Source organism: Anthonomus grandis, chromosome 22, assembly GCF_022605725.1.
Source record: "Anthonomus grandis grandis chromosome 22, icAntGran1.3, whole genome shotgun sequence".
Taxonomy (NCBI): Eukaryota; Metazoa; Arthropoda; class Insecta; order Coleoptera; family Curculionidae; genus Anthonomus; species Anthonomus grandis.
This window is the reverse complement of record NC_065567.1, coordinates 23,738,221-23,764,420: the sequence shown is the minus strand read 5'-3', so window position 1 is coordinate 23,764,420 and position 26,200 is coordinate 23,738,221. Positions and strand designations below refer to the sequence as shown.

Genomic DNA, 26,200 nt, shown 5'->3' with positions numbered 1-26,200 from the left:
AGGTCATGGCCAGGAACAATTTTGATTTCGTTTAACTATTAAAAAAAAAAACACTTACTCTATTAGAACTTATTTTAGTTTCAGCAACTGTTAATGCTTGCTTCAACCCTACTTTGTCTCCTATTTTACCTCCTACTAGTTTATCAATATCTCTATAATTAATATTAATTTACATTAATAATTCTGTAGTTAAATTATTCAAGGAATACCTGTATAAATTTTCAAATTATGCCTAATTTTTGGGTTATGAGCATTTTGTCAAATTTTTAGGACAAAAATACTTTTTTTCAAAATCCTTGTTTTTCACAAAATCCTGTACATGAACCCAGAATTTCTGAAATAGGTATCTAGTCAAATTATTCAAGGAATATGTGGATAAAGTTTCAGATTTGGATTTTGCCTAGTTTTTGTGTTATGAGCATTTTGTGAAATTCTTAGAAAAAAATATGTTTTTCATCCAGAATTTTTGTTTTTCTCAAAATCTTGTACAGAAATTCAAAATCCCTGCAATAGGGCTTTAATTTAATTATTCAGGGAATACATGTATTAATTTTCAAATTTGGATTCTGACTAGTTTTTAGGTTATGAGCATTTTATAAGATTTTCAGGATTTTTTTTCCTTTCTCATATCTTTCTTTTCAATCTCCTTGTTTATCTCAAAATCCTGTACATGAGTCTAAAATTCCTGAATAGGTCTCTAATCAGATTATTCAAGGGAAATGTGGATACATTTTCAGATTTGGATTTTGCTTAGTTTTTCAGTTATGAGCATGTCTCTAGGAAAAACATTTTTTTTTCAAAACCCTTGTTTTTCTCAAAATCCTGTACATAACTCTAGAATTTCTAAAATAGGTTTCTAGTCAAATTATTCAAGGAATATTTATGTTACATATCTGGATAATATTAATCGCAGTAATAATTAATATTGCCACTTACCTGTGATTTAATTGATTAAGTATAGGGGTGATATTCGCATTTAGAGGAACTCAACAACTGTATGATTGAAATAAAAGGGGATGTTGTTCCGATAAGCCTTTATAATGGAATTCGAACTATGAAATATTTGTTTCAAAAATGGTTAATAATTTAACCTATTGAAGCAAATATTAACTTGAAACTGCATATTTATTCATTAAACATTAAACATAATTTTAAATCTTGACTTAATAAAATATGGGCAAATACGCCATTGCCAGGTCCTTTTCTGCAGTGTATATAAATGTAAAAAGTCAAAGTTGCCCCCCTTCACCCCTCGTTGGGTAATATTCATTTATTTTTTCAAATACAGTTTATTGCAGGGTCTCTTTAGCTACCTCCTGGGTCATAAAAACGAATAAAAAAAAATCTAATCTGGTTAAATATTATTTTTCTCTCCCCCATTTTCCGCTATCAAACCAATTAACCTTTTTTTAGGTGCCGTGGTGGTTTGTACTGCGGCGTTTCGAAAGCCATAAAAAAAGGGGTGGATCGTATCGTCCGTTTTTCCCTTCTTTACTAAAAGTCAACACGGTGAGTCAGCGATCACGATAAAAGCGAACTTCTTCGTGACCGTAACACTACAGAAAACTAGGTTAGAGCCAGGAAAAACAATGATGGAAATATTCGGCCTTGCTTAAAGCCAACAAAAAGAATCTTGGGCTTGGGCCTTGTCCTGTTGTTCTTCACCGTTATTGATTTTATTTTCTGCCTGAAAATTCTACTCGGATTTATCGTAATGCAAAATTGATTTTGCTTATGCAACAGATAAGAAAAAATCCAACTACCTACATGTTACATAAAAAGCAATTAACCCCAGTGTACGCGTCCCTGTTAGTCCCTTAAAAATATTGCCAGGAACTTTCCGAACAGTCTTGGCTTTTTGTTCTCTTGTTTTCTTAATTGCTTCCCTGCATGACCTAATGAAGGGAAGTATGTATATATTTGTATCACATTGCCTTCGTGTCTAATTATACCCGAAAAACAGCATTTTATTTCCATCAATTTTTTCTTTTATTCATTCTAATTTTCTGTTTTAGATAGGGATATATAAATGAAAATTCCATTTTAGAAATGTCCCTATCTCAGTTTAAAAATTAGACGAGGATGGAAATAAAATGATGTTTTTCGAGTACAATTAGACACTTTACGCCAGAAAAACACTATTTCCAGTCGATCCAAATACTAGTAAGAAAATAAAATGAGAATTTTTTTGCAGGGACAACAGTCAGGGATAAAGATGATCGATTTATTATTAAACTTTCCATTTAGGAGACTCATTCTATATGGCTTTAAAGAGATTTACCTCTATGGAAAAGAAACTCAATAAGGATATGGAGCGAAGGCAGCTGTATCAGGGTTTTATTCAAGAATATGATTTATGACATATGTCTCGTATAGAGGCAGTTCAGGACATACAAGCAACAGAATCTAAAAAATATAATCAAAAGAATCTTAGGCCTTAGCCTTGTCCTGTTCTTCACCGTTATCGATTTTATTTTCTGCCTGAAAATACAATTTGGATTTATCGTAATCCAAAATTGATTCTGCTTCTGCAGCAGATAAGAAAAAATCCAACTACCTACATGTTACATGAAAACCAATTAATCCCGGTGTACGCGTCCCTGTTAGTCCCTTAAAAATATTTCCAGGAACTTTCCGAACAGTCCGTATTGATGTCGAACTTTTATTAAAGTGGAACAGTGGCTTTTTGCTCTTGTTTTCCTAATTGCTTCCCTTCATGACAGTTTTCTGATTGCCTTTTGCTATTACTGGACCGCCTTAGCGACGCTTAATGAACTCCACTTATAACTGAAATCGACTACTTAAATATAGTGTTGATGAATAATGTAGTGATAATCAGGAGTTAAGCCTTAACAAATACAATAGTTTAAGTATTAGGTATAAGTCTTCTTATAAAGTCCTCTTTTTTATATTTTATTCAACAGAATATCTCTGTAACCACATATTCAATAAAATACTCAAATTCTTTCAATCAATATAATATCTCCCACGCGTTTTCCAGCAGCTTGAGCTAAAAGGCAATATATATCGGACTGATACTTCTTATATGGGGAGTTGGCATACAAATAGACATAGAAATATTAATAATGTGCCCCTTGAGTCAGGTCTTGAGACATCGAGACGTCTGCCTTTTCTCTCTCTTTTTTTTTTTTGGCAAATAATCAAATGACTAAAAAATCAATGACCTAATGGTATTATAGAGGCAATTTATTTTTATGCATGTGCCCACATGCGGTCCTTATATAAATTTTAATTGAGGGACAATCGGTCGGTCTCTCATACCCACCAAAATTGGAGGACCGAATATTACACCCTCGGGACGAGTATCTGCTGCCTGAACGGTTTCGATAAAAGCACTTTTCTTTTGTAATAACGATTTTCGAAAATTACTTTTGTTTTTACATGGGTTGGGATATACGGTTTTTGGGTATTTGAATAATTAAATTGATCGATGAACCTTTTATTAAATCACTATTTTGATGTTTTAGATTAGGATTTTGTCGGGATGTCTCCTGTTGACATTATCATAATTTCTATTGGCAGTCAAGATCCGCTAATAATATTGTCTATATTCAAGTAATATGGATCGACGGACCAAATTTCGAGGAAATCGAAACAATTCCAGTTAGGACGCTTTAAGCCATTGGATATCCAATAGTTGTCCCCTTTTAGACATCCGCATATTCAATGGAAAGTCAAATGACACACTTTTGGATGTCGATTTGGAATCAGTTATTGGTCCTATAAAATACACTTAGTTTGCTGAAAAAATTATTGAAATCCATTTACTAAAAATCAAGATATTGACATTTTTCTCATTGGAGTGCTTGGAAGAAATAAAATAATTTGTCTCTTATTGGCAACTGAATATCTTGATTTCTTGTTGATAAAACTTTGTAATTATTGATTTCTAGGATACTCCAATGACTCTTCAAGCAACTGCTGAAAAAATTCTTGAAATCCGTGCACTGAAAATCAAGATATGGACATTTTTCTCACTGAAGTGCCTGGAAGAAATAAAATAATCAGTCTCTTATTGACAACTGAATATCTTGATTTCTAGTGGCTAAAATATTGTAATTATTGATATTTAGGATACTCCAATGACTTTTCAAACAACTACTGAAAAAATTATTGAAATCCATACACTAAAACTCAAGATACTGACATTTTTCTCACTGGAGTGTCTGGAAGAAATAAAATAATTTCACTCTTATTGGCAACTAAATGTCTTAATTTCTAATGAATAAAATCTTGTTACTAAAGACCAAATCGATGGCAAAAGATGATGAACATAAATGGATTTCACATTTACATGATTTTCACATCAGACTAAGCCTGAATATTTGAATTTTGACTGATTAGGATAATGCTTCCAATAAACTGAATATTTAATACACTGACAAGTTCCCAACTAAATCACTCACTCCAAACTCAATTTAAACTCGGTTGCGTTACACTACAGCTGGAAATTGCATTCTCCCATATTCATAACCTTAAACATTGTGCTTCTTGCCAATTAATTTTCCGGAACAATTTTCAGCAGAAGTGCAAATATACGAAGTTTCATAATGAAGTATGGTCCTTGCACGCTAAATTTAACCTCGGTGGGGTTATATATTTCGGGTTGAGAGCATGCTTTATGAATTTTTCGCCGAAATTGGATGAGCAACGTGACGACGTACAGATGGGAGGGTGTTGCGTGCATTTTAAATTAAACTTTATACTATTTATTAGAGGGAAATTACAGACTGATGAGCTTATATAATATATTTGATAATTTTCCGCAATAAAACTAATCAACTTGCAAGCTGCAACATGGTAAACAAAATTGTTTGTAAAGAAACGCAATAGAGCTGCCTTCCAGTAAAAAAAAACCCACAAAGCTTAATGATATTATCACGAAAAATTGGAGTAGCACGCAACTAGTGCAAAAATAATCAATACTCTCTTGTACAAGAGAGGTAAGCGCGATGAAAGAAAATTCTGCATTCGCATCGTGTTATGAAATTGCTTACGAACCCTTCAGAAATCGAATTTCACCCCGGGGGTGTTGTATCGGGTTTCTCAATGTTGGTAAATGCTTTCGCGAGGCCTCAAATTTTAATTAAAATTTCCAGCACGTACTTAATATGTAAAATCTAGTAATTAATAGAAAGGTGTATTTATGTCATTAAAAAGAAGATCAAATATTACCATAAATAAAAATATTTATGCAAGTAAATGTAAAAAAAGACAGAAGGAATAGAGCATAAGAGAAGAAGAAACGAGGAGAGGAAAAATATGTAACATGACCGATCAGGGAGAACAATATTTCTTTAGTTGAAACAACGTACTGATAGAGAGAAGTCCTTGTTTTTATATTTATTTAAAAAATAGGTTATTTGATAACTAAATGATTTTTTAAAATGATTGATTTTTATATTCAATTTCCTCAGTTTACTCGATTTTTCTTTGTGACTATTATTGCGAAGTTTTTGATTTTTAATTTATAGTAAAATTTCTCAAATCTTTATGATGTGAGTGGTTGGGTTTTTCTTGAATATTATCAGTTATCCACAGATTATATGGTTTATTCTTTTGTTTATTTTTTACCTTCACTAAAGCTATCAAAAAGGCATTAAATTATTTACTGGGTAAATTGTGAAAAAAAAAGGATTTTTAACCGCTGCAGTTTAAAAAAAAATATAACAACCATTCCATAGGTGCCAAATATCGGACCGTATTTCTTACATTGCCGTTAAGCACGTTCTTTCAGGCGATATTTTTAGACTTAACTCCCGCTAAGTTTCGGGATTGAGCTGTAAATCACCACGTTTCAGCTGAACTATCCGGTTACTCTAAATGAAAGAAAACCGCACTTTTCTTTTTTTATTACATTTCGAAACGTAATTTAACGCGAGCTTAACGCATTGTGATTTTAACCCTAAGGTCAACGGCGCCAAAGCTCTCATAAAAGTATTTGAAGTAGTGTGTGTATAATAAAATACCACTCGGTTTGTATTTGATTAGTAACGCCTGAACAGAAAACTTAATATATGAAATCCAACAACCTTTAGTTCAACCTTAAGGACCTAAGCAACCTAATATCTATGTGTGCTTTTATATTTAAAAATAAATATGCATATATGCATTAGAATTCTGATTACTTTTTATAAGTAAACAATTTAATTATATATACAATCGCAAGTCAAAAACATACAACTCAAATATGAATCTAGATCAACACCTATGCAATAAAATAACAAAAGTAATAACAAGTAAATAAATAAATATTGTTTACAAAATGAAAATTATTTTTCCATGAAATAATTATTTCTCTAAATCAGTTTTATATGCATATTTTTGTATAAAAATATATTCTTTGGTAACAAAATCAAATTTATTCAAATTTAAATATTTATACACTACATTTGAGTTCTTCATAGACATTGTTTTTTTTATTTAAAAATTTTGTTTAATTGGCACCTAGAGCATATTGACCCCTGTATGTGCACTGAGACATTACTTATGTACTATTTCCAAAAAATGTAAATGCTTCATATATTTATTTATTTTCCTATTGAAGAATTAGGATTCCAAGCAGTCTATAAACTTTAAATTTATACTTCTCTTGTTTAATGTAAGGGACAAGCAATTTCGAGCATTACTTCTGGTGAATTGTCAATAACTAGTCATTCTTTTAGATATTTCAGAGGTATGAACAAATAAGCATATGTATTTATTTATATGTGATGCATTTTATTTTTTTATATATGACCTTTAAAACATAGTTTTGCACTACATTTAAAGACTACAATGTACATACTTTTGTATGCACTAAGGATTTATAAATGATACAAAGTTTAGTGTTTAAATTTCTCTTAGTATGTAAAACTTTTGGGTCAAATGCCTAATTCTTCGAGCAAGGTAATTAATGTGTTCTGTCTAGTTGAGGTGTTAATCAATTATGACTCCTAAATATTTAGTTTTCCTTACATCAAATATCTCTTCATCATTAATATTTTTACCTATATTTAAAGTTAATTTTTAAGTATACAATCAGTGTTTACATGCTAAAATCCATCCATTATCAGCAAATGATACTGCTTGACCTAAAAAAGGCATTTTATAGAAGAGAATTTAGGTAAATCATTAGCTATTATAAAAGTTCAAATAATTATAATACTTATGATTTAATTATCCTATTTGAATCACCTTGGATTTTATTCTCCAAAAACTTGACTCAATTAATTAGAATATTTAATCTGGAAATAAACCAATATTTTCATAATTTTTTCCAGGTTCAGGAAAGTCCTATACAATGATGGGTTCACAAGAAAGCAAAGGCATCATTCCAAGATTATGCGACACCTTATTCGGCCTAATAGCAGAACGCCAAAACTCGGAACTAAGCTACAAAGTCGAAGTCAGCTACATGGAAATTTATAACGAAAGGGTAAGAGGAACTAATTTCATAACCCTCAATGAAGGGGAAAAATGATTGATTGTCTCAGCTAGGGCATTACATTGATTACTTTCGCATATTTTAAGAGTACATCTACCTGTTGCGAGAAAGTTGATTTAAAATTGAGATGAGTGTTTACTGTCGTAGGTGCATGATTTATTGGACCCTCAAACGAATAAACAGTCTTTGAAGGTGCGGGAGCACAACGTATTGGGACCTTATGTTGATGGCCTGTCGCAATTGGCTGTGACTGAATTTCAGGTAAGATACACACTATATATAATTTTTTTATTTCAAATGCAACACCAATGCATATTAGGCAATTTTCGATCCTTCAGATTATTCTCAACATATTTTATTTTATAATATTCTATACCAATTCAATTGCTCCGGATATATCAGACAGACAAAACAGACTCAATAATTATTTACGTTTCAGTTTTTATAATGGATAATTAAACATAAACCATTTTAATATACCTTCTTACTGATATGAGATTTAAAAAAATTAAGTTAATAAAATTGTGTTCTTCACTTTGGCTTAAGATGGAAGTTATTGTCAGCAATCGATGTCATGCTCGTTTGAATTTCGTTAACTGCTTATCAGAAGGAACCATTCTTCAAAATAATTCTACAGATGATTGGTTATAGAGATAAAACACAAATGCAATTGCTCGCTTATTCCATGAAAAATGTCCCAATTTTTTTCCTATATCCTAAGGGACGATTAGTAAAATAGAAAAGCAGTTTCGCGAACTTGGACATGTCAGGCATATTAAAAAAGCAGCTGTGAATACACTAAGTTGAATATTATGCTTGAGTTTGAGGAAAATCCACATATTTTTGGTCGAACAGGAGTGCCATGCATTCGATATTTGCATGTTTTGTTTTCTGATGAGTGCATTCTTACACTTAATGAAACACCCTGAAAAGATCAATGTTTGGGCAGGAATTATTGGAGATCATATCATAGGGCCCTTGTTCATCGATGGCAATTTGAATGGTGATAATTATTTAACATTGCTCCTTTGATAAACTTATATCCTGATCCTGCAAATCCACAAGTTTTATCAGTGAATAGGGAGACGAAAACCGATGGAATGGCCAGCACGATTTCCTGATTTGACATCATTAGACTTTTTTTTATGGAGATATATAAAAAGATTATCTAAACCCCTCGACTTAGCTGACTTAAAAACACGAATACCGGTTGCGCCTGTTGAGCAACGTTAGAAGAAATTTCTATTTAAGATTAGGATCTTTGATTAGGAGCCTATTTAATATCTCCTACATAGACATTAATTTTTTTTTTATTCAAGTTTAATTAAGAGATGAACAGTATCAGTGCAGATTCAATATTGAAAATTGAATATTCTTTTTTTGTACTATTTGGGATATCCATGAAATAAAGTTTATTGACGATACTCACACGTTGGGCGCCAAAGTGCCATCCACTTTTGTCAAATTGGAATTTTTGTCAGGAAATGAATATACTTTTCACATATTTATTATTTCAATCGAAAAGTTAAGGCCAAAAATTTGTTTGGAATATTCGGAGAATATGGTATCTAATTATTCACCTAATTACAATGAAAAAAACACTGTTTTATTATCATTTTTTATAGCTCCACAGATTGAGATAGTGATATAAGAATAAACATTTAATTTTTTTGACAAAGTCTATAAAACTAAATAGACCCTCCAAAAAACATTTTTAAATAATGTTTATAGTTCTTACTTTAATTTTTTTTATGTCTTAATATTGGGTCGAGAATATTCTGAAGAATTCAAAAATTGATTAATATACAAGGTATCGAATTTAAAATGAAAAAGTTGATATTGACCACTGGTACAAGATATATCCGGCATAATTTTTTTTTCTGATCGTTTTTTCGACAATACCCCCATTTATTCATTACGGAATTTATTCTATTTGGCTGATACACACTGTATACCCTCCTAAAGTAACAATACACTCTTGAAATAACTCTGATCGATTTTTTTAATAAATATTGCAGGACATTGACAACTTAATGGCTGAGGGAAACAAATCAAGGACAGTGGCAGCCACGAACATGAACAGCGAATCCTCGCGATCTCATGCAGTATTTACGGTGATTTTGACGCAAACACTAACAGACACGAAAAGTGGAGTAACCGGAGAAAAAGTCAGTCGCATGTCCTTGGTCGACTTGGCTGGTTCCGAACGAGCTGTGAAAACTGGGGCTGTGGGGGACCGACTGAAAGAAGGTTCCAACATAAACAAATCCCTCACCACCCTGGGTCTAGTCATATCCAAATTGGCCGATCAGTCTTCGGGGAAATTAAAGGATAAATTCGTGCCGTACCGAGACTCTGTATTAACTTGGCTGTTGAAGGACAATTTGGGAGGTAACAGTAAAACTGTGATGGTCGCTACGATCTCACCTGCTGCGGACAATTACGAGGAAACTTTGTCGACTCTACGGTATGCTGATAGGGCTAAGAGGATTGTCAATTACGCTGTCGTTAATGAAGATCCTAATGCTAGGATAATTAGAGAGTTAAGGGCTGAAGTGGAGACCTTGAAGGAAATGCTGAAATATGCCACGGTAAGATATATTGGTATATACAAATACGAGTAGACACATTTGTCATAATATTCATCAACAACGTCATTCTTTACAAGCGACCACTTGTTAAGAGATTCATGAACAAAAAGCTGTGAATAATTTTTTTCTATGTGATTACGCTTCTATTTATTGAATTTTGTTTGCATTATTTGGAAACTATTGTGTACATTATATGGGGTTACTTTAATTGTTTGGAAAGCATTAAAACTAATTTTATCATAAAGTCAAGAAGTAACATAAATTTCGAGAGAAGTCTCCTTAACCACTTCATCGACATGAAGGTTTTAAACGAATTTTCAATTTTAATACCGAGATATTTAAAAGATGTTGCTTCGAGTAATTCCTTCCTTCCAATTCCGCTTCCATCTAGCTCTTCAAAACAGTCTCAAAACTCGCTTCTTTGCTGTTTACTGGTGTTGCGTATAACCTTTCCTATTTATTACAAATAAAAATCAAGGGGTGTCAGATCTGGCGATCTTGCCGGCCAGTCTCATTGCCCCATACGCCTAAACCATCAAGCATCAAACAGGTCGTATAATTTTTTTGTTACACTGTTTCCACAGTGAGACCGTGCTCCGTCTAGTTGAAACCAACAAGTACGAAAATCTTGCAATGGCAGATTTACCCAAAAAATTACTTACAATACTTCTTAAAATTTGGCAAAATTTGGTGATTTATGTAACCATACATTTATAATAATAATATATTATTAATAAATCATTTATTATTTTACTCGATTATCTTTAAAAAAGGCAAAATACATTGATTTTTTGTAAAAAGCAACAACACAAAACAAAATCTACAGCATCACATAAACATTTAATAAAAAGACGAAAATTACATGTTTCGCCCGACTAGGGTATCATCAGACCTATAATAATTATGATGATGTAACATGAAGAAAGGAATATTCAACAAAAATTCATTGAAACTGAATTTTTCTTGAAAACTCATTTCTTTTGTCGCCTGTGGATTTAAATCAGCCCACAAATGATTATTTCTTGTATTGATAATTCCCTCCCTGGAAAATTTTGATTGGTTGGTCCAAATTATTTTTCTTTGAAAGTCAGCGTTTTCATTAATATGGATCAAAATCTTTTCACAGAATTTTCTACCCTTCTGTAATATGCTTGTCGTTTCAAAGCCTAAACTTATATGGATGTATTGTATGTTTGGCTAATATTGTTTGAATTAAATAACAAGATAATCCTAAATCATCTTTAGCACTTCAAATTGAAGCTTGTGGATATGCAATAAAATATGCCTATACATACATAATATAACCTTCTTCATTGGTAACTGGTTATGTTTTATTTAATTCAGGTATTAATTTAGAGCCATAATTAACAAAATTATTTTGTAACCTTACAAGCTTTCGCCGATTCATTGATAGTAGATCTGGATATATTTCTTTAAATTTTCTTTCCGATTCCCATATACGGCTAACGTACCATCGGTCGTCAATCACCCTCTATATTGCGTCTTAAACTGAAACAGTTGTTAGATTAGTGTTGATGTATATTGTGGATACCATTTTGAGTTTTTTTACCTGTTGTATCCCCTGTATGATAACAAATAAATAAATAAATAAAAAGATTTTAAATTAAAGAGTATTGAGTACTCTAATCCGATTTTACTTAGTGGTAAATTCGCTATTCTTTAACCACCCGAAACCAACTTTAAAACCGCTTTTCAAAAATAACAAACTCTTTAACTTTTCAGATGTACCAGGGAATTTCCAGCTGCTCTGCAGTAATTCGAGATACACGCTCGGTGATTTACGGGATCCGGAAATTTTATTGTTTTAAAATTATACCAGAACTTTATAAATTACGGTCTCTTTAGTTAACAATAATATAATTTAAAACTTTTGTTAAAATTTTGTTGAGAAATTCGATTTAAATATCCTACCATATTCCAGTCAATTGAATCCGGCCTATTTATCTCACTTGAAATGTATGGCCATTAGAAATCGATTACTCGATGTTTTATGGTATATTTTACGGCATAATCCCTGCGGAGTTCAATATTTCACTTAGTCCTGTCGTCGGCTCTACTCAGACCTCACCTGCTGCAGTCATTGGTATGCCGACTAAGTTCTCCGTGCATGTTTAGTTATATCGAGCGATCGCAGTAATTTATTCAAGAACCTTTCATGGAAATGCATTGGGGTTATTTAAAAGAAGTATGAATCATAATTTTTAAATTAACATTTTATTTTACATGACTGTTATTAAGCCAAGTGCACGAACTTTAAAAATAGATTATTTTATGAAGCGCCAGCGTGTATATTCGATATTGAAGTAAACAGGGGAAAGTTTTTAATGAGTTTTGAAAATCAATTTTCGCCGCAGGGAAGTTTCATTAATGCCTGCGGCTTCTTTGACGGATAAGCAGTAGAATTTTATTGAATATTTAATATAGATTTAAAAAGAAAATATTTGTTTTTTAGCACTTAAATAATGTTTATTTTTAGGGCTCACCGGTTGGAGATACTCAACGCGTAGACATCCATCAAAAACTAAGCGAAAGCGAAAAACTTTATAAAGAAGTATCCCAAACCTGGGAAGAGAAGCTAATGAAAACTGAACGAATACAAAACGAGCGTCAACAAGCCTTGGAAAAAATGGGTATCAGTATCCAGGATTCCGGCATTAAAGTGGAAAAAAACAAATACTACTTGGTGAACCTGAATGCAGATCCGTCTTTAAACGAGCTTTTGGTTTATTATCTGAAAGAACGTACTGTAGTGGGTCAAAAAATTATTGGTTCGGATTTCGAACCTGATATCCAGTTGTCCGGATTGGGTATCCAGCCTGAGCACTGTAGGATTACTATTGAGGAGAACGGATTGTTCCTAGAGCCACTTGCCAATGCGAGATCTTGTGTCAATGGATCTCAAATTAGTCAGAAAACTCCTTTGAGACATGGAGACAGAATTGTATGGGGCAACCATCATTATTTTAGAGTTAATTGTCCAAAATCTATTTGTAAGTATTTATTTTTTTGTAGCGCTAGTAATTTTGTAACTTCTTAATATTTATCTGTAGAAATACTTCAAAACTTCTAGAGAAATAAATTCTCTTAAATTGTATTCTTCTGCTTTAAATGCCTAGAATAAAATTCCCGTCCATAAATTCAGCAATTCAATACAGTTTCGAAACTGAGTGTACTAAGTGATATATAGCCTATTAAGCTTTTTTAGTTCTTCCCTATATTCGTTGCTTCCATTCATATTTTTATTTGAAATAATCGGAACTCACCCATAAAATTAGCAATAAAAGATTTATTATCGATTTTCGTGAAACAACATTGCCAAGGTTAAGTCATCTTACAGTTTTATCCTCAGTCGTAAAAATCCGTATAAACTCGTCCGTTTTTTATTAAGCTCTTAGAAAATAAATGCTATTACTTCCAACGCTATTAGATTAATTACGCATTGTTAAAAAATATGATTTAGACCCATGAATCCTGTAGAGCTCCTCAGTAAAAAGTAAAAACTCCTTTTGTAGCCGCTACTTCCGAGCCTCAAACTCCAGCACAAAATTTCGATTACAATTTTGCACGTGACGAGCTTATGACCAATGAGCTTAGCAACGATCCTATTCAAGCTGCTATTGCTCGATTAGAAAAGCAACACGAAGAAGACAAACAAGGTACATTTTCTTTTTGCATTTTTTATTTTTTCTTAAAAATATTCCTTCTTTAGTGGCCCTAGAAAAACAAAGGATGGAATACGAAAGACAATTTCAGCAGCTACGAAACATGGTGTCTCCATCCACTCCATATTCCCCTTACTCCTACGACCCTTTAAGGATAGGATTAAGCAAAACCACCCCTTGCACCCCAACAACACAAATGCGAGTTGAAAAGTGGGCTCAGGAAAGGGACGAGATGTTTAGAAGAAGTATTGGCCAATTGAAAGAGGACATCTTGAGAGCGAATTCATTGGTGCAAGAAGCCAATTTTTTGTCCGATGAAATGGAAAGGCAGACCAAGTTTAGTGTTACTTTGCAAATTCCACCTGCAAATCTCAGCCCCAATAGGAGGGTATGTATTAATAATAAACATTCTTTATTTTCCAAAAATTTTAAAAAATTTACAAAAACCAAACAGTAGTAACCAAAAGTATGCAAATAAAAGGCCGACAATTCTACCAAAGCAGATTCTGGTCTTAACATTGTGGCTCACACTTTATTTACAAAAGTATTATTTAGTATAAATTGGAAGAAGTTTAAAATTGCAAATCTTTCAAAAAAAGTGATTTCCAAAAAATGTTTACTCTTTATACAAAAGATCTTAGCAAATATACAAAAAAAATCAATGAAGAATCCAAGAATCATAGTTAATCACTCAATTTATACCCTACTGGTTCATTAGACCTAAAATTTTTTTACGAAAATTATTACAAGATATTAATAGTTGCTCTAGGTCTAAATTTAAGAAATTTATACGATACTCAAGATTGTAAGAAAACCGATTGTTTAAATAACTGTATTTTAGGCCTCGGATTATGAGTAGTTCTTCATTTTAAACTTAATTATATCTTTTAGAAATGGTGTACAGGGTTGCTCTTTATATTTAGACAGAGTCTAGCTCGGTTATTATACGGAAAGGGGGAAAAAACCTTTAAATATAAAAGTTGTAGAGTTTACCTTAAATCGCCAAGAAATATGCTAAAATATACAGGGGTATCGCTAAGTTAACAAAAAATACAAAGTTTGTATTTTTTGTTAAGTTTATAGCAAATGCGTCAAATATTAGTCAAATGCAATTAAATATTTGCAGTTAGGGCTTTATCGGTTTTTTCCTGTTGTAGAAAGGAGCGTTTGTGAGTGAACCAGCGATTTTAGTAAAACGTGGCATTACCAGCCAAGTTTGGTCTATGGAAAAGTTGGAAAATAAAATTATTGATATGAGGGAGTTGTATGAAGACCATCAAACTAGAGGGGATACAATAAATGTAATAACACTTAATTAATTTTTTTAAATTAATCTTCTTATAAAAATATGTTTTAGGAATCTGACATACTTGTAAATGATCCCTTTTATGAATCACAAGAAAATCACAACTTAATAGGGGTAGCTAACATATTCTTAGAGGCACTGTTTCACGATGTGACTTTGGATTATCATACGCCCATTATTAGTCAACAAGGTGAAGTTGCAGGAAGACTTCAGGTGAGGAATAATTTATTATTGTAATTTTGAAGATAAAAATGTATCGGCTTAACAAACTGTGATCTAATTTAATGGGATTTTCTAAAAAAATCTCACACTTTGAACTTTTTAGGTTGAACTAAGTCGTACAGCAGGCACCCTCCCTCAAGACAGAATCTGTGAGGCAGCATCTGACAACTCCTCTGAATGTAGCCACGAAGATGAAGATCAAGGAAGTTCCACGGTGACTTGTCGAGTTCACATAAAACAAGCCACTGGCCTTCCACCATCGTTATCACACTTCGTGTTTTGTCATTACACTTTTTGGAACCACGATTCGATCGTGGTACCAGATAAGAATAGTGTCGATAACCAGAAGCATTCTACAGCAGCTAAGTTTGACGACGCTAGAGACTTCACTGTCACGCTCTCTGAGGAGTTTATTGAACATTGTGCAGGTAAGATTTAAATATCTTGGCATTATTGTTGCTAAGACATTTTAAAGAAATCACGCTATATAAAGCCCTTGTCGAGTCTAATTATAATAAATCTATCATATATTATAATAAATCGAGTCTAATAAATCTGTCTCTTTAAAACAGAACTAAATACTTAACTTAATAAACAATAAGATAGACGATTTTCAACTAAACAACTGTACACTTATGAAGTACTGCATGAATATTAGGGCGCTACGAATATATGTCTTAGAGCTTTGTTTTTTTACTCATAAAAATTAAAACTTGAAAAATTATGTAGATCGTAGACATAACACACGAAATAAAATAAATAAAAAACAAATAAGTACATATTCAAATACCAAAAAATAAGGAAAATATAAATCTTATATTTGTCAATTTGTCACTCAAGACCTATAATATTGTGCCACTAAGCATAAGAAGCACCAAAGAAAATAAATTATTTAGAAGAGACTGTAAAATGTATACTGTTGAAAATTTGAAATTATTTAAAGCCCTTTGTTAAGCAAGAACTTTTATGTGTATCACTCTTGATTTGGCTGATTTTCTGATTTGATTACCTGACAAGTCTTTTTTATTCTCCAATGCCTTGTTGATTTTGTCACAATTTTTACATTCATCAATGATTTCGATAAAATTAGAGTTCATTGTTTGTTTTTTATTGCTTTTTAAAGTACATACAGATCTTAAGTCATTTAGGTGCTATTTAAGTAAACTTATTATGGAATATTATAGGTTTGTAAAAACAATAAACAAAATTTATAAAATTACAATAATTAATGTTTTTTAGAGGGTGCGTTATCAATCGAGGTCTGGGGTAATAGAAGCGCTGGATTTTCCAAATACAAACCTGGCTGGGAGGTGGAGCAACGTCAGCTCGCCACAGCAAGATCCTTATTAGACAGATGGTCAGAGCTTACTAGAAAAATCGAGCTTTGGGTCGAAATCCAGGAGCTAAACGATCTAGGAGAATATGCTGGAGTAGAAGTTCTTATGAAAAACGACATGCTTACCGGGGGAGTTTACCAGTTAAGGCAAGGCCAGCAGCGTAGAATCCAAGTGAGGGTGAAACCAGTCCAGAATTCCGGCACCTTACCGATAATTTGCCAGCAAATTATCAAGATTGAAGTTGGAGGGGTTATGGTCAGAAATCGTTTGCAGAAACCTCTGGATTCTTATCAGGAAGAAGACTTAATTGTCCTAAGGAAAAAGTGGAGCGATGCTCTTCAGAAGCGTAAGCAGTACCTCCACGCACAATTGCAGAATTTATCAGAAAAAATCGACAAAACTGAGGAGGACGTTGAAAGGGAAAAGAGCCTGATGGAGCAGCTGGTTAATTTGACAGAAGAAACAAATGCGGTTGAGGTACCTCAGCCTGGCACCGGCATCCCTGGTGCGCCTGCGATGTGGAGCCCACCACCTGGGATGGAACCGCATATTCCTGTTTTGTTTCTAAATTTAAATGGTAAATGGAAATTATTTCGCATAAAATGTTTTTTGTACAAATGTGCCTTATAGTCACCAAGAAGTAATTTCGATTATATCATTTTAGCTGACGACCTCACCACCCATCCTTCTGGTGAGGAGGTCACGGAGACAGGCGTCAACTCCATACTACCCAAAGAAAATGGCAGACAATTCTGCGAGTTGAAAATATTACAACATCTTGAAAAAGATGTGTGCGCAGTCGCCAGCTGGGATTCTTCCATTCACGACAGTCAATATTTGAATAAAGTCACAGAAGGTAAGGTTTTAAATTTTGTAAAAAATTGATTCTAATTTTAACTTAGATTTCACAGTACATTAGCTTAGCGTACGCCGGAAAGACTAATTTAGACCAAGGACCAAATTGTGGACTTATTTTATTTAGTCCTAGTGTAAACATATTCACTGATCCTAAATTCAAAACTTGAATATAAAATTAATTTAAAAAATATGTAAAAAAAATTACATGGCTATTTACAGTTTTTTAGTTAATGCCCTAATACTTGTAACTTTTTTTAGCTAACGAGCGGGTCTACATGATCCTGCGAATTACCGTCAGATTATCTCACCCAGCGCCAATGGACTTAGTTCTAAGGAAACGTTTGTCATTAAATATTTACAAAAGGCAAAGCCTCACCGAAAGAATCAAGAAGAAGATTGTGCGAAGTGATCTTATTACTAATTGTGGTGTTACTTACTTGGTTGTGTCTAATGTACCTAAGGCTAGTGAGGAGCTGGAGGACAGAGAGAGCCTGGCGCAGCTGGCCGCGTCTGGGGAAAATAATACATCTTTGTGTGATGGTGAAACTTATATTGGTAAGAAATTTGGCAATATATTTCCTATGAGTTACTTATAAACGTTTTTATTAGAAAAATATACAAGAGGAGTGAGTGCAGTGGAAAGTATTTTGGCCTTGGACCGGCTACGTCAAAGCGTAGCTGTAAAAGAACTGTTACAAGCCAAAGGACAACCAGTTATGAGGAAAACCGTTAGTGTTCCTAACTTCTCTCAGGTATGGCGATCCCGTATTATAAAGGTACACCAATTACAGTTTTATAAGTCGCTTTCGTTTTGTCTTGGACTTGGTTGCCTTTGCAGCAACTAAGACTTGTCAGAACGGGATTTGCTAAAAACTGACACAGTAATTGTTGCTATATTCGTCTAACACAATATGCTAATTATAGTTAGGCACCGGTTAGTGTAGTATATTTTCTAAAATAAATCACTTTTTTTAATGCCGCACAGACTTTGGAAACAAAGGGGGTATGTGTAGACAATATTGTGTATCTAGTTGTAATTATTACATGCTTAGCTTTTGCACCTACAATATCGAACAAAATTAGAGCAAATTAATATTTTTTCCAAATTAATCTGTACATACAGAACTACAAAAAACAATATTTTATCCAGTACCCATTATTCCAAATGACTTCATCGCATTTTTTTAGCATTGAAGCTATCAGATTGTTTATTACGTCTTCATCTATGGAATTTCACGCCAAACGTGATCAACGAACACGTTTTTTCACTAGATTTCCTATATATTTTCTATGAGATTTAGGTCTGGCGATTGCGGTGGCCGCTTTAACACTTGCATTTTTGCTTATTATTTTTGCTTAGTAAACCACTCTTCTACAATTTTAAGGAGGTCTTGTCTTGTTGGATTGTGAATTTTAGGGGCATTTCCTAATCCGCATTATGTTTTCCAATATATTATCATCTTCGAACCTGTCCATTATGCCCCTAATGTAAGATAAGAAAGGTTTTTTGGCTGATTTTCTCGCTGCTAATTCAAAATCCACTAAACGACGTTGAATAGCCCTAGAAGATATGTTTAGGTCACCAACTGCGATTAAAATCTGAGTCGAAGACATTCCTGGATCATTTATACTAAGTCGTTTAATGCGCTTAAAGGTCGTTTTTTCAGGAAACTTGTCAATTCTTGAATGAATTTATTCCAAATCAAGAAAACGTTGACGTGGAATAAATTTATTTAAACACCATTCATTTTATCAATATTTTCATAGAGAACTTTTTTTCCAATTAAAAACTGTTCAATTTAAAATAAATTTCATCGAGATCGGGCCAAACTTGGCTTAATTATGGTTATTCTTTTAGCAAAGTTCCCGAATCTAGACTTAGAACAAACAAACGTTATACATTCAAAAAGTACTAATTTTATCAACATTTTTATAAGGACCTTTTTTGTTCCCAATTAAAAACTTTTCAATTTAAAACAAATGTCATGCAAATCGGGTCAAAATTGGTATATAAGGACAAAAAACAAAATAAGTAAATACATATTGATTTGAATTACCCATTATTTTGATATGGTCTGAATATAATATAATATTGTAATTGTATCAATTATTTCTCCTTAATTGTATCAAACATAATTAATTAAATAAGCTTTAATTTTTATTGGATAATTAAAAAAGCAAACAATCAGAGCCTTATTATTGATTGTATTAGAGTGTTTTTTTCTGTGGCATAAGGACAATCCCATTATTCCATTGCAAGTATTTATTTGGAACAATGCTTGCATCAATCATTTTTTATTTTAGGTCTAACGAATAATGCACACGACACAGCATATTTTAAATAAAAATCTCCCAACTGCACGGTTTCTTATGAAATACTAAAACCAGTTTGTTTATAAGTTGCTCTAATTTTATAGCAATTGTTTTTATGATCCTTTTTTAATCTCGACTTTGAAGCACAAGAAAAACTATAGAGTAAACAAACAACATTCTTGCCTGGCAAACAAACATGTTTTTATAAAACTTGGGAATTCAGTATAAACGATTTATGCAAATATTTTAGTTATATTAAAGTTGCTTTAATTTTGTCCGATACTGTATTTTTTCAAAATTAATAAACCTTGTAGTAATTGGTACTAATATTGGTACGTACTAAGGTTTATTAGGGGTAAGAATGCAGTGATATGGTAATCATTAACATGAATTTATTGAGATAAATTAAACATTGCTTTTCATGTGCATGAAATTATATATAACAACTTCAAATAGATTAAATTATAATAAGTAATTCAACACAAATTTCAGCTGATGAGATTCGATACGTTGAGCACCGAATCGTTGCACATGTCCAGATCAGAAAGCGTTTCTGAGCTGAATAGTGAGTTACATGGACGAACTCCTCTGAGGCCCAGATCTAGTCTAGGAAAAGACACGGAAGTAACTCCACCAAAAACCTACGGCGGTCTGGGTAAGTTCTCTACGAATATCCAGTTTTGTAGTAACTTAATTATATTATATTTAAAGTGATATTATATAGGGTCTATAGGATAGTTAGTTTTCAGATATCTAGGTAAAACAGATAATTGTAATATTATAGTGCTGTTATGTCGAATGAAGCAAGAGTTTCCCAGCGCTTCATTCGGCAGTTAGGAAGTATTATTTCTTGTAACTAATATAATATTTTATTTTTGCAACCCTACAAGGCTCCATTCTATCAGGTAAAATGGAGGCTTGCCTACTAAGTTTGCTACCTAATAGGTGGATAAAGTAACTGTTAAATAACATGCATTAATGCGATTCTAAACGAAATTGTAGTCTGTAGACGAGACGTAGATAATATGGCAACCGAGCATGTTTGAGTTTAACTCTGTTGCAGTTTAGTTTTTAAATCAAAACCCTTATATATTTATAGTTAGGGTTCTCTTTTTTTACTGGGTAATTCACTTTTTAGGGTTTGTTTTATCCTATTTTAGGCATCAGAGCCCTATTGCTAGACCTATAATTGTGTGACCTATTTGGATGCCAGTTTTGTAGATACACTAACGAAATAATAAATTATAATATTCAGAATTACCCAGTACTATCTAAAACACAAAAATAAATATTACTGTATAATATGTACAAAAATGTGTTAAAAAAATCACTTGTATGATATATACAGCACTGTGATGCATGCCCGTTGTAATTTTATTTTAAATGCAAGAATATATAAGGCTTTTGGTTCTAGTTTAACACCGACGAAATGTCTGTGCTTTAAAAGAAAACTTGATTTTTAAACAGGAACAAATTGTTCAGCGCCAGTCAGGATTTAATTTTAATTCTTGATTTCGCTAACTAACATCACCGCTTTAGCTAGTCCCTATATGATTGTAATGAAGTCACAGAGACATTTGACCAAATCAAAATTTCAAAGGGGATTAAAAAAAAGACATTTTCGCGAGCATTGTGAGCATGCGTAGAGGCATTGATTAGAGGGGAGTGTTCAATGACAGTTAGTTTTGTGAATCGTAAACCAAGAAAAATTTACATTAATTTGGGTTAAGATGGTTCACATGTATTTGTTGTGTTTTGTTATCAAACGTTAGAGAGGCAAAAACGTAATCTTTTTTCAATATAAACAGTAGTTTTACCATTATAGTAGTAAAACCACTTACGTAGGTGATTTTCTGATAACTAAACAACATTACGTTTTAGCCATTACGTTGGTAATAATTTAGAAATTATCGATTCGATTTCAATTGGCAGAATTAATAATTAAGTGCATGGTTGTTAACTGTTAGTAGGCTAGTAAAATTAATCAAATAAGCCAATTTTATACATGCATAAAGTATTGTATATATTAATAAAATGAAAATTATCTTATTTGAGCTACTAAACGGTTTTATTAGCCTATAGAATGGAAATGTGCTACAAGAGTCTCTTTGACTTTAAAATGATCATTAAATCATTTTACAAGTGTAAAATCATCATTGCGTTTATAGGATTGTGGATTAAAACTAGACCGAGTAGAGTAAAACAATGATGAGTAAATTAATATTTTTAATATTTCAGCCCGCCCCACATTCCTTAATCTGAACTTAAATTTGAATTCCCTAAGAATGCAACAGCCAACGACCAGTACCAAAAGTACGTTATGCAACTGATTCACAAGCTATTTTCGTTTTTATTTGTTGGTTTATTGTATATTTTTTTTGGTTGTAGATTTTTTTTTTGTTTACACTGCGAATTGGCCTTTTTACGTTTTAGTTAGACAATCGACCTCAGTTATCGTATACATTTTAAATAGATTTAGGAGGTTCACTTTTATGTGTATAAATCCATACAAACGTATTATCGTAAACATCTGTTTTATGTATAAGTTTACAGTGAAGATCATATTTTATAAATTTTGGGTGCAAAACCTCTTATAAAGTTATCTAGCTTTTATGCTTCATTTGGCTTTTTAATATGCAATATTTTACAAAGGCACAAAGTTTTATAACACTTTAAAAATCAAAAGCATGCTAATTCAAATGTTGATAAAGCACACCTTAAATTCTGCTAACATATTGATGTATGCAATGAAGCTAAAAGGCTAATAATTATTTCCAGTATGCTCATTTTTATAATATTAAACAAATTCTAATATTATAGATTCCTGAAATTGTGAAATCCTACTTTTTACTCTGATAAAACTGACAATCCCTTTAAAGTAGTAGCCATTGGATTTATATTTACCACTAAAAGTGTTCATCCGTAATTTCTTTTAAGACGAATGCTACGTATATTTAAACGAGTACATTCGTGTTTAAAAGAATTACCAGAAAACGTACCTCATCTCTATGTCTTCATTACCGGGGGTTTGTACTTAACCTCTTGTACCTACACTGGTTTATTAACATTATTCTTTTATTTTGTAGCTGTTTTTTACGTTTTTCGCAATTAATAATAAAATGTAAAGGCTTTTAAACATGAATTCTGTTTTAGTGTTTCCTGGCATGACGTCACCTGCCAATGCCAAACTAGGCTTAAGAATGACTACCTTGCATGAGGAACCCTTAAAATCACTACCTCGGAAACATTCCTTTGATTTTCTTACTGATGAACCTATTGAGGAGGAAGATGGTTTGGATGAGAAAACGAATAATCAGGTAAGCATGTTTTATATAGAAAAGAAAAAGATAATCTCACATTTTCCTTTCAGTACAACCATCGAGGTGGTAAAAGTACCAAAAGAGCCCTATTACCAACATCTCGCACCTTGGATTCTCTTACCGAGTTAGTCCCAAAAACCAGTACACCATCCGCTAGCTCAAGCGGTTACGGCTCACAAGCAGTTTCAATCACAAATCTTTCCAGTGATGATTCTATGTCCCTGAAGAGTATTAGCGTGGACGAAACACCCGATTTAGAATGTAAACTTTTACACACAGATTTGCAGCCTGTTAATGAAATCGAGTCCGGTACAGATGTAAGTATTTATATTTGTTTAATGTTACTCCATTTAAAACTTTATTGGATACTTGTAGAGACTTGCAGTTCCTGAGAATGATAGTGAAGATACTGCGACAAACGAGGAAAGCTCTGAAGATATGGTGCAAAGTTCTAACAGTGACTCCAATCCACCAGTTGAAACAGAGAGTATAATCAAAACTAACTTATCTCCAGGAAGAGTGGTGAGAAGGAAAAAACATTCGGCAAAGAATTCCAGCGCAAGGGCGTCGTTTCCACAAGCTCGTGGTAATTCGAAAAGTCATTATGCTGAGAAGTTAAATATAATGAGTTTGAGTATATCATCCTCCAATGAAGATGACGTTATGAATAGTTCGACTGACAGATTAGAAGGTAAGCAGCATTTCTATGTGATACTGTTTGTTTTTCTAATAATAATGTTTTAATAGAAGATCGTCATAGCAACTTTGGTTCAAGACCAGACCTCACAAAAATGGACGTTCCTGTTCCCGATTGGGTAGTTCTAGGAGAAAGTATTCTTATTAGACCGTATAACTCTTCCGGGGTTATTGCATTTATTGGCGAAACCGAGTTTGCCAATGGGACGTGGATAGGTGTTGAACTTGATGCGCCAAAAGGTAAAAATAATATTAACACATGTACCTTCTCTTTACAATAAAATCCTCTCTTAGGTAAAAACGACGGTAGTGTCGCTGGGGTGCGTTATTTTACCTGCAAACCTAAACACGGGATGTTTGTGAGGGCAGATAAACTTATTTTGGACCGAAGAGGACGAGCTATGAGGCTTGATAAAGCTGCTGCGGCTGCCGCCAATAATAAATGCATGCTAAATAAAGGTAATACATTTTAAAAACTGTAATTTCAAGTACATATTCGAATTTTCTTTTAGATGGTTCGTTGCATCGTTCAAAATCCAGAAACAGCGGGATAAACAACGTGGGAACCCGAGTGAGCTCAAAGGCAAAATAGGGCGCGAAGGTCCGAACGCGCTCTAGAGTAGCGATTATCCATATTTAACCATCCACTAGTTCCACCCTTATAGTTGCCGTTATTGACGCGGCACATTCGTAATTTAATGTGTGCCGTCCGTGATATGGCATAGTGTAATCGTCCTTGCCATTTCATTGCACTTAAACGTTTTTGGTAGCACTTCGCACTGATTATTGGTTATCGTTCTGCTAAAGGGGTAGAAGCAATAAGATGTACGGTCTGCGCAAAAAAAAAACATTTTATAAACCAATGAAACGGTGATATTTAGTTAAATCTTTAGCATTTGAATCATTAAACGAATTCAAAGAAAAAAAAACGTGAATTTATTTGGCGACCACAAGAAAGAAATTTACCAGATCAAAAATCTATTAAAAAACTGTTTTAATATTAAACCTCATAACTAATATTATTGCCATTGGAGAAGTCTGCTATTAAATTTGGCTTTATAAATATGCTTTTTTAACTAAATATTTCTATTTCTTTGGTCTGAATATGGGCCATACAAAAAAGTTCTGTTTCTGCTGCTGTGATGCAATATAAGTGTAATAAAGAAATTTCTTTCATTGTAAAAATAGCGTTCTTGCCTCTAAATTGTATATTTCAGAATTGTAAATATTAGCGAATAATTTTATTCACGAAGTCTACCCCGAGCATTGGCAGGATTTTAAATCACTCAACGAGCTTCGCAATAATGATTTGTGTTGTATTAGTCCGGCCTCTTTAATTTGCTAAAACGGCCGGACAATATATGTTTATCCACATATCTACCTCTGCTTAAGAAACACAAAAGTGAAATTTAGTAAGTGTCGATATAAACAGTTTTGTCAGCTCTGTGGTATGGTTTTGTTAGTATAGGTCGCAAGACAAACACTATTAAAGCAATTTGACCAATTTGTGTTTGTTTCTTCACTAGTTTTCTTATTTTAAGCATTTATTTCTGTGATATCATTGTTAGTTTACACAGAAGCACTCACAAAATCCTTTTCTTTTTTTTTGTCATTTTGTTTTAGCCAGTTTTTTTTACCGCTGCTGTGTGCTATAAAATCTTATAGATTATACTTGTGGGTTTATAAAGTTAGAAGAGTATTTAAAAAAATTATTATTGTGTGTCTAGACTCTAGAGTAAATTCAATAGTTCTATATTTTTGCTGACATTTTTGTGCTAAATAATTGTTAGATCAATATTTAATCCAGCTTAAGTGACGAGATTAGTGATATTTACAGTTCTTATAGTAAATAGTAATAGTGTGATGGGATCTAACATGGCAGATTATGCAATCCACTTTTTGCCCTACAGAAAGTTTTAAATTAACGCTTAACGTTTTTTATTACCATCAGTCATTTCTTTATCAAAGCATTAAATGCAAAGTTTTTGGCACTCTAAGCAACTTTGGTCTAATATACTTGGTCACAGCTGTATTTCTGTTAAAGTTCAATATATATAAGCGGTAGTAGAAGTTATGCCATTCTACTATGACCAAAAACCTTTTAACATAATTCTTGCTTTACTGTTTGTTATAAAATTAATAAAATTTCTCTGTAGATTGTATTTTGATTTAGGTACCTACTTAAAATGTATTCTTTTCGAGCTGGATTAAAATTTAAACAAATAAATATTAATTTTCGACTAAAAAATTAAATAAAAAAAACATTCCAATGGTTAAGTATGCATCAAAACGCAATATTTTCTAGTTATAGTCCGTTAAGTTCTAACATTACTTATTGCTCAGTGATACGTTTGATCACCACACTAATAAGGTTTAGTCGTCCATATTGATTAACCTTGTAATGGTAATCAACAGAATAATAACTAG

At 32.6% G+C, this 26,200-nt stretch overlaps 1 protein-coding gene across 5 annotated transcripts in view; it reads left to right on the top strand.

Moving 5' to 3' along the window:
• The window catches only part of LOC126748519 (kinesin-like protein KIF13A), a 45,903-nt gene extending 19,975 nt beyond the window's left edge, over positions 1 to 25,928 (top strand). Inside the window, exons 4-26 of one of the 5 annotated variants that reach the window (XM_050457804.1) lie at positions 7,284 to 7,438; positions 7,595 to 7,708; positions 9,466 to 10,038; positions 12,536 to 13,049; positions 13,572 to 13,715; positions 13,769 to 14,109; positions 14,879 to 15,022; positions 15,079 to 15,240; positions 15,353 to 15,677; positions 16,489 to 17,163; positions 17,251 to 17,442; positions 17,703 to 17,999; positions 18,054 to 18,196; positions 18,430 to 18,447; positions 20,250 to 20,412; positions 20,648 to 20,662; positions 21,996 to 22,070; positions 22,911 to 23,074; positions 23,128 to 23,394; positions 23,453 to 23,768; positions 23,825 to 24,013; positions 24,068 to 24,232; positions 24,286 to 25,928. In XM_050457804.1, coding sequence (XP_050313761.1) covers positions 7,284 to 7,438; positions 7,595 to 7,708; positions 9,466 to 10,038; positions 12,536 to 13,049; positions 13,572 to 13,715; positions 13,769 to 14,109; positions 14,879 to 15,022; positions 15,079 to 15,240; positions 15,353 to 15,677; positions 16,489 to 17,163; positions 17,251 to 17,442; positions 17,703 to 17,999; positions 18,054 to 18,196; positions 18,430 to 18,447; positions 20,250 to 20,412; positions 20,648 to 20,662; positions 21,996 to 22,070; positions 22,911 to 23,074; positions 23,128 to 23,394; positions 23,453 to 23,768; positions 23,825 to 24,013; positions 24,068 to 24,232; positions 24,286 to 24,365 — 5,231 coding nt within the window. In that variant the 3' untranslated portion in view covers positions 24,366 to 25,928. Of the gene's footprint in view, positions 1 to 7,283; positions 7,439 to 7,594; positions 7,709 to 9,465; positions 10,039 to 12,535; positions 13,050 to 13,571; positions 13,716 to 13,768; positions 14,110 to 14,878; positions 15,023 to 15,078; positions 15,241 to 15,352; positions 15,678 to 16,488; positions 17,164 to 17,250; positions 17,443 to 17,702; positions 18,000 to 18,053; positions 18,221 to 18,429; positions 18,448 to 20,249; positions 20,413 to 20,647; positions 20,663 to 21,995; positions 22,071 to 22,910; positions 23,075 to 23,127; positions 23,395 to 23,452; positions 23,769 to 23,824; positions 24,014 to 24,067; positions 24,233 to 24,285 lie in introns of all 5 variants that reach the window. The other 4 variants (XM_050457803.1, XM_050457806.1, XM_050457805.1 and 1 more) reach the window with 4 other exon arrangements.
• The last annotated feature ends 272 nt before the right edge of the window (positions 25,929 to 26,200 follow it).